The sequence below is a fragment of the Mus musculus genome, chromosome 17 (genome assembly GCF_000001635.26).
Source record: "Mus musculus strain C57BL/6J chromosome 17, GRCm38.p6 C57BL/6J".
NCBI classification, from domain to species: Eukaryota; Metazoa; Chordata; class Mammalia; order Rodentia; family Muridae; genus Mus; species Mus musculus.
This window is the reverse complement of record NC_000083.6, coordinates 19,383,198-19,395,931: the sequence shown is the minus strand read 5'-3', so window position 1 is coordinate 19,395,931 and position 12,734 is coordinate 19,383,198. Positions and strand designations below refer to the sequence as shown.

At 36.5% G+C, this 12,734-nt stretch overlaps 1 protein-coding gene across 1 annotated transcript in view; it reads right to left on the bottom strand.

Annotated features, from left to right (window-relative positions):
- Positions 1-1,341: 1,341 nt before the first annotated feature.
- Vmn2r99 (vomeronasal 2, receptor 99) overlaps positions 1,342-12,734 on the bottom strand; it is a 32,456-nt gene continuing 21,063 nt past the window's right edge. The window contains exon 6 of the mRNA NM_001104551.2: positions 1,342-2,270. Coding sequence (NP_001098021.2) covers positions 1,342-2,270 — 929 coding nt within the window. The remainder of the gene's footprint in view (positions 2,271-12,734) is intronic.

Sequence of the window (12,734 nt, the reverse complement as noted above, 5' to 3'; positions counted from 1 at the left end):
GATCTTAACATGGAGGTCTACTTTATTAGATCTTTCTCAAACAGATGTGTTGGCTTATTGACTTTCACTTTTCCCATTATATAAGAGTTTGCCAATGGGTGTGTCAATGTTACCTTAGTAATATGTGAGGTATATGTTTTCCTCATGTCATTTCTGCTACTGGGTAGACTTACATATATTTCCAATGAACACATAAAGCGGCTCCAGTTGAGTTGGCCATCAGTCAAATAGTAAAGTTACAAAGGATTTAGTGATAAGAGAAAAAATAGACCATGACAAAAAGTCCTATGCTGTTGTTCTAACCATTTTATATTTGGTTTCTTTCATATAACCCCGGGGACAGAAAAAAAGAATATTTTAATGTCTATTATTTGTATAAAATTATGATTATTATTGTACAAAATAATAATGAATCCTGGAGGAATGGGTCATAATAAAATAGAAAGCTATACGGGATTTTGGATTATAATTGAGTATTTTGTACCAATTTGCAGAAAATTAGGTTATAGAAAATTAAATGAATAAAAATTAAATGAATAATTTATATATAAAAAATTAAAAATTCAACATGAACAAGTTCTGTTACCAGCAAGTCTCAGATGAGTTGATACACCAGAAAGGTAAATACTACATAATATATGTGTAAAAGTCAAATTTTAAATGCATGTAAGGGTATTTAGGAAACTTACATACAGCTGGACATGTCACATGTTATGTGAAACTATGACTATGGGCTCTAGTTGGACTGCTCTGGTTGACTCATATTTTATTTTGGGGAATAAAATATTTTTCTGAATGAAACTTCACACTATGTTAGTATGCTATTTGTAATAGCATAAACTAGATTGCCATAGTATTATAAATATTTTCATTTAAATTATGAAAGATAGTAGATTCAAAATAAATATATAAATTCATACAAATCATTATACATTAATTAAATTCCATGAGAGATTTAAAATTCCCATGTTGTTCATTTTCAAATATGGTGTATTGAAAATTAAATGTGTAATAAAATTAAACACAAATTATATGGCAATTGAATTGTTCATATGATTAAATAATAGATATTAAGAAATTATATTCCAATGGATTTTGTAAGATAAATGTTTTATTATTTCAGGAAAAAGAAAGAATTCTCATGAAGTTTAATAAAATTAAAACAATAAATAAAAATAAGGAGCATCTATTGAGAAAGGAAGGAAACAAAGATTTGACATGATCTAGGAATTGAGCCATCAGGTCTAAGACTCAGAGAAACTGTATAACATATTTTAGAATGATATATGAATGATGCCATTTATGAAGTTGTTAAAATATAAGTTAAATGCTTATTTTCAACTATATTTTAGAAAAATTCTTCCTTCTAGAAAGTGTTTTCTTCCTGATGTGATTAAATGAATTCTTATCTGGTCTCAGCAAGATAATGTAACACTTGGGACCAAATATGAAGACAAGGAGTGCTGTGCTGGAAGCCAAGATAGAGAATACTTCCATGGCTACCATGACCTTCCCTTTAGTGCTGTGGTAGACAGGAAGAAAGGTGACCCAGACACAGAAGAACACCAGCATACTGAATGACAGAAATTTGGATTCATTGAATGTATCTGGCAAATTTCTAGATAAGAAGGCCATGGCATAACTCCCGAGGGCCATGAAGCAGAGGTATCCCAGGACTGAATGGAAGGCAACAGCTGAGCCCTTGTTGCACAAAATGATGATATGCCCATATTCTGTTTGAGGATCTTGGTCAATGAATGGTGGAGACGTTGCCATCCATATTCCACAAATAAGAAGCTGGATCAGGGTGCAGACAGGAATGATGTAGTTTGGACCCCTTGATATCATTAGCCACCTTAACATTCTCCCTGGAAAACTGACCTTAAAGGCAAGGACAACAGTGATAGCTTTGGCCAACACAGTAGCTAGAGCTATAGTGAAAGCAACTGCAAATGTGGTCTGCTGAAGGATGCAGGCAGCTGTGTTTGGCTGACCAATGAAGTTCAAAGAACATAGGAAACAGAAGGTGAGTGTGATGAGCAAAATATAACTCAGAGCTCGATTATTTGCCTTAACAATAGGAGTGTCTCTGTGCTTCACAAAGATGCCAATAACAAAGGCAGTTAGTGCAGATAAGCACAAAGCTATGCTTGCTAATGCCATCCCCAAGGGGTCTTCATAGGCCAGAAAACTCACAGATTTTTGGAAGCAGTTGTTCTTCTCTGCATTTGCATAATGTCTCTCTGGACACTTCACACACTTGTCTACATCTGGTCAGAAATATAAGTTATCTTGAGATTAGGAGTTCAGTCTATGAAGATTTCATTTATTAGACATCTCTAACTGCAGGGATTGTTACAGAAGTCACTGTATTTTCTTTTCTCATGGACAAATTAATTAGTACACTAGTATGTAAAAATCTAGAGTTAGAGACTGCTCCTTGTTCTTTACATATTTCTTTCCATATTTATGTTCACATGCTATAGGATTTGATGCAAGCTTTATTTAAATACTACCATTACACACCTACCCTTCCCTACCCTCAGGTTTTACTCACAACTCCTTGAGCTTCCTACATCTACCTATTACATTTTAGTAATCACTGAGTCCATTTAGATGAGCCAGTGTCTGCACAACTGGAGATAGCTTCAGTGGAAAAATATTTATGTTTTCAAGCCCTACCTTTTTAAACAACAGTATTGTATCTTTTCAGGTACCCTTCAACTTCCAATAAATTCCTTAAAAGAGTCATGGTTATTATTTAATTTTATTACCTTAATGTTTTTGGTCTTTGTACATGCAATATTTCTCTGCCTTTACTGACAATGCAGTAACTCTTTTGAAATTAACTACAATACTAAATTACATTGTAACAACTTTCTGTGACCCTAATAGTACTCATATTGCACCGATTTGCTTTAATTTCATTTTAGGATATGTAGATTAGTGGAAATATTTTTTCTAATTTTTCCAGTTAATGCTTTCTTTTATGTAAACTCTAAATGTATTTTTCTCTTTAAAACTCCTTGTATTTTTAAATTCTGTTCATTCTCTGCTGGAGTTTGTGAAATAGAAGCTATTACATTTGATAGTATTAAAAAACCCAATAATATGTTTTCATAACATTTAAAGCAAGCATATATTTTCATAGCTATAATATACTTAGAAAATATCAGGGACTTTTGAAAAAATACACTGCTATGGAACCTTTTAATATTTTCATAAATACTGTGGTTAACATAAAATAGATGCAACAAAATTTATGAAATTCCTAACGTTGGTATGGTAGTTTGAATATGCTTGGCACAAAGAGTGGCACTATTTTAAAGTGTGGCTTTGTTGATAGTGTTATGTCACTGTGGAAGTGGGCTCTAAGACCCTCATCCTAGATACCTGGAATTCATACTTTTCCTAGAAGATTTTACCTGAATATATTGAACTCTTACCTCTTCTCGTGCCATGCCTGCCTGGATGCTGTCCCTCTCTGGACTTGAGGATGTTTTACTGAACCTCTGAACCTGTAAGTGTCTCCCAATGAAATGTTGTCCTTAAAAAAGTTGATAGTGTCAGCACCTGAAAAAATGTTCAACATCCTTAATCATCAGGGAAATGCAAATCAAAACAACCCTGAGATTCCACCTCACACCAGTGAGAATGGCTAAGATCAAAAATTCAGGTGACAGCAGATGCTGGCGAGGATGTGGAGAAAGAGGAACACTCCTCCATTGTTGGTGGGATTGCAGGCTTGTACAACCACTCTGGAAATCAGTCTGGCGGTTCCTCAGAAAATTGGACATAGTACTACCGGAGGATCCAGCAATACCTCTCCTGGGCATATATCCAGAAGAAGCCCCAACTGGTAAGAAGGACACATGCTCCACTATGTTCATAGCAGCCTTATTTATAATAGCCAGAAACTGGAAAGAACCCAGATGCCCCTCAACAGAGGAATGGATACAGAAAATGTGGTACATCTACACAATGGAGTACTACTCAGCTATTAAAAAGAATGAATTTATGAAATTCCTAGCCAAATGGATGGACCTGGAGAGCATCATCCTGAGTGAGGTAACACAATCACAAAGGAACTCACACAATATGTACTCACTGATAAGTGGATACTAGCCCAAAACCTAGGATACCCACGATATAAGATACAATTTCCTAAACACATGAAACTCAAGAAAAATGAAGACTGAAGTGTGGACACTATGCCCCTCCTTAGAAGTGGGAACAAAACACCCATGGAAGGAGTTACAGAAACAAAGTTTGGAGCTGAGATGAAAGGATGGACCATGTAGAGACTGCCATATCCAGGGATCCACCCCATAATCAGCATCCAAACGCTGACACCATTGCATATACTAGCAAGATTTTATCGAAAGGACCCAGATGTAGCTGTCTCTTGTGAGACTATGCCGGGGCCTAGCAAACACAGAAGTGGATGCTCACAGTCAGCTAATGGATGGATCACAGGGCTCCCAATGGAGGAGCTAGAGAAAGTACCCAAGGAGCTAAAGGGATCTTCAACCCTATAGGTGGAACAACATTATGAACTAACCAGTACCCCTGAGCTCTTGACTCTAGCTGCATATGTATCAAAAGATGGCCTAGTCGGCCATCACTGGAAAGAGAGGCCCATTGGACACGCAGACTTTGTGTGCCCCGGTACAGGGGGAACACCAGGGCCAAAGGGGGGGAGTGGGTGGGTAGGGGAGTGGGGGTGGGTGGGTAAGGGGGACTTTTGGTATAGCATTGGAAATGTAAATGAGCTAAATACCTAATAAAAAATGGAAAAAAAAAAAAGTTGATAGTGTCAACGTGATTGTTACAGCAACAAAATCCTAACCAAGATGTAAGTTAGAATCTGGAGTGTTACATCTTTGATAGACCTGCCAATGATTTTGGTTGGAAGAAGTTGGATTTCAAGATTTTGGATTTTGAAAGCAGTTCAAAGAGTAGAATGTTTTAAGTTATGCTTAATGTGCCATCCTTGAAGGAATATGGAAACCTTTGTTGCTGAGGGTGATTTTAACTCTGGAAGCCTGGTTCTAGAGGTTTCAGAAGACAACCTTTTTTATGTGAGCCTACTCTTGTAATATTTTGGTGAAGTGTGTGAATGCCTTTTGCCCTTGTCTAAAGAGCTTACCTGAGGCTAAGATAAAGAAGTTTATATTAACTGTATTAACAAAGGAAGTCCCAAATAACTGAACAGAAACTTTGATCTCTGGTTAAGCCATATGAAGAGCATTTTCATACAAGCATATCAATATTAGAAAGGAAAAATAGAAATGAAATTAAGCTGAATGCTAGTTTCAAGGAGAAAAAGAGTGAATGGAGTAGTGATCTCTGAGCAAGCTTTCACCAAACCAAACACTATTGTTTGTATTTGGAATTGAGAAAGGAATTCTTTCGAGTTTTAATATGGAGTGAACTACAATCCAGAAACAGGGGACAAATACGTGAAAGAGACCTTGACACTCGAAGACATAGGCTTTTGAGCCAGATCATGGCAAACTGTGGCCATGAGAAATTTAGACCTAGGCTGATGATACACTCCTTTAATCACAGCAGACAAAGACAAGCAGATCTCTGAGTTTGAGGCTAGGCTGTGACAGGCTGAGTTCCAACTAGGTTTAAGCTTATATCCAGGGGTATTAGTTTATGCATTACATCTCAGCATTCTTGAGTCAGAGCCATACAGAACTTGAGTTCATGGACAATTTACAGAGAAAGACTGAGGACAGCCAAGGTTATGTAGTTATAGAGTTGTATAACAAAACCTTGAAATAGAATAAGGGGGAGCGATATTTTAGCTCAAGTAAGCAGCTGAACTTGGGAACATTGTCCATGTGGCTCTGGCTTATGTGTCAATAAGAAACAATTTATTCTGGTTGGATGGAGCTATAAGTTAGTAATAATTAAAAGTAGATCAGCATCAATGTGGTGAAATAGTCTCTGAAGTGATTTCTGAGAGTAAAAAAGCTGTGTTCCAGAGATATTCAATGTTGTACCACAATTTGCAGCTTTAGTGTTAGTGTTAGTGTTAGTGTTAGTGTTAGTGTTAGTGTTAGAGATTGGAATCAGTGAAAGAACTGTGTTGTAGTCAACTAAGATGAAAAAGAAGTGGAGTTCTGAAGACCTCCTTGACATCAGACATGGAAATCCTGAGTTTGGAGTTTGCCCAACTGACTGGTTTCTTGCTTCGAGGTATACATCGAAGATTTAAAATTAGTCTCCGAATAGATTTGAATTTGAATTTTTGGCATTGTTCAAACTGTTATAAAATATGAGGATGCTGTAAGTTGGACAATATGTGCTTTTTTAATGCTATGCCTAGCTATTTTCTCTATAGACTCAAGTGATTAAACATACCTATGGAATCCAGCAAGTATAATGTTCTAGTTTGGATATGTTTTGCCCGAGGAGTGGCAGGTGTGTCTTGTTGAAGGAAGTGTGTCATTGTGGGCAGGGGCTTTAAAACCCTTGTCTTAAGTGCCAAGAAACCAGTCTCTTACTAGTAGCCTTCAGAAGAAGATAGAGAATTCTCAGCCCCTCTGCATCATGCCTGATTGGAAGAAGCCATGCTGCTACCTTGATGATAATTGACTGGACCTGTGAACTACTAAGCCAACACAAATTAAATGTTTTGCTTTTATGCATTGCTTTTTTTATGGTGTTTTTATAGCATTCAAAACCTATGACGTTGTATTACACAATATTTCTATATTTCTAAAATATAATTGATAATCAGTGTCTATTTTATTTCATTAATAACATTGAATTGATATTTTAAAATATAAATATAGTATTATCTTAGTGTTCAAATTTCTATCAACAATATTTGGAACAACAACACCCTTCACAATACGCAGAAGTGGAATAAAGTATCTTGGTGTAATACTTAACAGGTAAATGAAAAATCTATATGACAATAACGTCAAGAAATCCTTAGAAAATGGAGAGAACTCCAATACTCATAGATTGGTATGATCAACATAGTAAATATGGCGATTCTACTAAAAGCAATCAACACATTCAAAGCAATCACCATCAATATTCTAACACACTTCTTCACAAACATTGAAAGAGAAATTCTTAATTTCATATAGAAAAACAAAACCCCAGCATTGACAAATGGGACCTCATGAAACTCCAAAGCTTCTGCAAGGCAAAAGACACCGTCAATAAGACAAAAAGACCACCGACAGATTGGGAAAGGATCTTTACCTATCCTAAATCAGATAGGGGACTAATATCCAACATATATAAAAACTCAATAAGGTGGACTTCAGAAAATAAAATAACCCCATTAAAAAATGGGGATCAGAACTGAACAAAGAATTCTCACCTGAGGAATACCGAATGGCAGAGAAGCACCTGAAAAAATGTTCAACATCCTTAATCATCAGGGAAATGCAAATCAAAACAACCCTGAGATTCCACCTCACACCAGTCAGAATGGCTAAGATCAAAAATTCAGGTGACAACACATGCTGGCGAGGATGTGGAGAAAGAGGAACACTCCTCCATTGTTGGTGGGATTGCAGGCTTGTACAACCACTCTGGAAACCAGTCTGGCGGTTCCTCAGAAAATTGGACATAGTCCTACCGGAGGATCCAGCAATACCTCTCCTGGGCATATATCCAGAAGATGCCCCAACCGGTAAGAAGGACACATGCTCCACTATGTTCATAGCAGCCTTACTTATAATAGCCAGAAGCAGGAAAGAACCCAGATGCCCCTCAACAGAGGAATGGATACAGAAAATGTGGTACATTTACACAATGGAGTACTACTCAGCTATTAAAAAGAATGAATTTATGAAATTCCTAGCCAAATGGATGGACCTGGAGGGTATCATCCAGAGTGAGGTAACACATTCACAAAGGAACTCATACAATATGTACTCACTGATAAGTGGATATTAGCCCAAAACCTAGGATACCCAAGATATAAGATACAATTTGCTAAACACATGAATCTCAAGAAGAATGAAGACTGAAGTGTGGACACTATGCCCCTCCTTAGAATTGGGAACAAAACACCCATGGAAGGAGTTACAGAGACAAAGTTTGGAGCTGAGATGAAAGGATGGACCATGTAGAGACTGCCATATCCAGGGATCCACCCCATAATCAGCATCCAAACGCTGACACCATTGCATACACTGGCAAGATTTTATCGAAAGGACCCAGATGTAGCTGTCTCTTGTGAGAATATGCCGGGGCCTAGCAAACACAGAAGTGGATGCTCACAGTCAGCTATTGGATGGATCACAGGGCTCCCAATGGAGGAGCTAGAGAAAGCACCTAAGGAGCTAAAGGGATCTGCAACCCTATAGGCGGAACAACATTATGAACTAACCAGTACCCCAGAGCTCTTGACTCTCACTGCATATGTATCAAAAGATGGCCTAGTCGGCCATCACTGGAAAGAGAGGCCCATTGGACTTGCAAACTGTATATGCCCCAGTACAGGGCAACGCTAGGGCCAAAAAAAAAAAAAAAAAAAAATGGGAATGAGTGGGTAGGGAAGTGGGGGGGGAGGGTATGGGGGACTTTTGGGATAGCATTGGAAATGTAATTGAGGAAAATATGTAATAAAAAAAAACATTCTTAACATGAAAGAAACTACTGGAGGAATTACCACCCCTAAATTCAAGCTGTACTACAGAGCAATAGTGAAAAACAAAACAAAACAAAACAAAACAATACAAAACATTGTATTGGTTCATATATAGACAGGCCATTCAAAGGAATAGAAGTGAAGACCCAGAATTAAGTCTACACACATATGGACAATTTATATTTGCAAAGAAGTCAAAAACATACAATCTAAAAGAAAGATGGAGAGAGAGAGGGGGAGATAGAGAGAGAGAGGATGGACGGAAAGAAAGAAAGAAAGAAAAAAAGAAAGAAAGAAAGAAAGAAAGAAAGAAAGAAAGAAAGAAAGAAAGGAAGAAAGAAAGGAAGAAAGAAAGAAACAAACAAAGAAACAAAGAAACAAACAAAGAAACAAATATAGAAAGCCAGCATTTTCCAGGAATGATGCTCATCTAATTAACAGTCTATATTTAGGAATATGAAAATAGATCTATAATCATCACCTTGCAGGATACTCAACACCAAGTGGATCAACGAACTCAGCAAAGAAATCAAATAAAAAAGAAAATCACAATAGAGTAGTCACAAATGGATCAAAGAAATCACAATAGAGTAATCTCAAATGGCTAAAAGGAACTTTAGAACTAAAGTCCTTATTGATTAGTGAAATGCAAATAACACGACACTGAGATTCCACTTTACACCAAATACAACGGCTGAGAACAATAACTCAGGAGAGAGTACATGCTGGCAAGGATATGAACAAAATGGAATTCTCCACTATTAATTTTGGAATTGTAGGAATGGTTCAATAAAAAGAAATCCATCAATTTAATCCACTATACAAACAAACTCAAAGACAAAACCACCTGATCATCTCATTAGAATCTGAGAAAGTATTTGACAATATTCAACACCCATTTATCATAAAGTTCTTGGAAAGATCAGGAGTTCAAGGCCCATACCTAAACATATTAAAAGCAATATACAGCAAACCAGTAGCCAACATCAAACCAAATGGAGATAAACATGAAGCAATCCCACTAAAATCAGGAACTAGACAGGCTTCCCACTCTCTCCCTACCTATTCGATATAGTACTTGAAGTCCAAGACAGAACATTAGACAACAAAAGGAGATCAAAGGGATACAAATTGGAAAGGAAGCTCTTTGCAGATGATATGATAGCGTATATAATAGTGATCACAAAAATTCCACCAGATAACTCCTAAACCTGATAAATTTCAGTGAAGTAGCTTGATATAAAATTAACAGAAAAAAAAATCACTGACCTTTCTCTACACAAAGGATAAACAGGCTGAGAAAGAAATTAGGAAAACAACTCATTTGACAATAGTCACAAATAATATAAAATACCTTTTTGTGAATCTAACTAACGAAGTGAAAGATCTGTATGATAAAGGCTTCAAGTTCCTGAAGAAAGAAATCCAAGAAGATCTCAGAAGATGAAAAGTTCTCCCATGCTCATGGATTGTCAGGATTAATATAGTAAAATTGACTACTTCGCCAAAAGCAATCTAAAGATTCAATGCAATCCCCATAAAAACTTTAACCCAATTCTTCACAGTTACAAAGGGTAATTTGCCAATTCATCTGGAATAAGAAAAAACCTAGGGTAGCAAAAATTATTCCCAACACTATAAGAATCTCTGGTGAAATCACCATCCCTAACCTCAAGCTGTATTCCAGAGAAATTGTATAAAAACTGCATGGTACTGGTACAGTGACAGAGAGGTAGATGAATTGAATAGAATTAAAGACACAGAAATTAATTCACACACCTATGGTCACTTGATCTTTGAAAAAGGTGGTAAAACCATTCAGTGGAAAAAAGACTATATTTACATCAAATGGTACTGGGTCAACTGGTGGTTAGCATGTAGCAGAAGGAGAATTGATCCATTCTTATCTACTTGTACAAAGCTCAAGTCTAAGTGGATCAATGTACTCCACATAAAATCATGGACACTGAAACATATAGAGGAGAAAGTGGGGAAGAACCTTGAAGATATGGGAACAAGGGAAAATTCCTGAACAGAACACCAATTGCTTGTTTTGTAAGATCAAGAATCTTCAAATGAAACCTCATAAAATTGCAAAGATTCTGTAAGGCAAAAAACACCGTCAATAAGACAAAATGGCAACCAACAGATTGGGAAAAGCTCTTTACCAATCCTAAATCACATAGGTGGCTAATATCCAATATATATAAATAACTCAAGAATTTAGACTCCAGAAAACCAAATAACCCTATTTAAAAATGGGGTACAGAGCTAAACAAAGAATTCTCAACTGAGAAATACTGAATTCCTGAGAAGCACCTAAAAATGTTCAACATCCTTAGGAATCAGGGAAACATAAATCAAAACAACCCTGAGATTCCACCTCATACCAGTCAGAATGGCTAAGATAAAAAACTCAGGTAACAGCAGAGGGTGGCAAGGATGTGGAGAAAGAGGAACACTCCTTCATTGCACATGAGAATCTAAGCTTATATAGCCACTCTGGAAATCAGTTTGTCTCTTCCTCAGAAATCTACAGGAAGATCCAGCAATACTACCCCTGGGCATATATGTAGAACTGCAACTTGTAATAAGGACACATGCTCTAATATGTTTATAGTAGCCTTATTTATAGTAACCAGAAGCTGGAAAGAACACAGATGACCCTCAACAGATGAATGGATACATGTACACAATGGAGTAGTATGCAGCTCTTAGAAACAATAAATTTATGAAATTCTTACACAAATGGGTGGATCTGGAGGATATAATCCTAAGTGAGGTAACCAAATCACAAAAGAACACACATGATATTCACTCACTGGGAAGTGGATATTAGCCCAGAAACTCAGAATACCCAAGATACAATTTGCAAAACACATGAAACTCAAAAGAAGGAAGACAAATGGTAGATATTTCAATCCTTCCTAGAAGGGGGAACAAAGTATCCATGGAAGGAGTTACAGGGATAAAGTTTGTAGCAGAGACTGAAGGAATGACCATTCAGAGACTGTCCCACCTGGGGATCCATCCAATAATTTTGGGATTTCAAACTAGTACAACCATTTTTGAAATATACCTGGTAGTTCCTCAGAAAATTGGAAATAGAAATACCTAGATATACCCCTTTCGGATATATACACAAAAAATGGCCCAACATATGAAGGGACACCTGCTTATATATGTTTATAGTGGCCTTGTTTGTAAGAGACCAAAAGCTGGAAGGAACACATGTCCTATAACAGAAGAATGGATACAGAATATGTGGCACATTTACACATTGAAATATTACTCAGTTATTAAGATCAAGGGCATAATGAAAATTGAAAGACAATGTATAAAACTAGAAAATATCATTCTGAGTGTGGTAATCTAGACCCAAAAGGAAATACATTATATGTTCTCACCACTAAGTTGGTATTACCCAAGAAAGCACAGAACACATAGGATGTATCCCACAGAGTTTCAGAAGTTTAGGAAGCAGAAAAGCCAAGATAGAGGTGAAGGAATGAGTTAATGAACCGTGGGAGGGTTGCCACAGAGTGGGCACCACGATTAGATTGTACCTAAATAAATGAATTCATTAAATGTGGTGTGTGCTTATATTTGTTCATTTACATAATAGAATGAAGCAGAAAAACAGCCAGAGATAAATCTTGATTTGAAGGCAGCAAAAGAAAAAAAAAAAAAAAGTCCAGATGTCACATGGACTTTTAAAACCTAAAGTCAGTCCCTAGATGTGCACCTTCCCCTAAAAGACCACAACCCCAACTCTTTCCTAATCGGTCCAGTAAAAATATATTAAAAAAAAAAAAAGTTCTGTAAAATTCTAATCCAAGCCAGAAGTTGCCAAAACCTTCAGTGTACAGAATACCACAAAATAATTCTTTTTTTTTTTTTGTGATCACAGAAATTGTTCCCATAAACTCAAAACACACAAGGAAAGGTTTTAGATGTATGCTGATTTAACCCAGGCAATTTTCAGTATAGATATCAGAGGTAGTCATTAAGTATCCCCCCATTTCCAGAAAATGAGGTATTAATATATGATTGCTACAGAGAATATAATCAATTTTATCTTTCAGTGTGCATATATTTCCTGGTT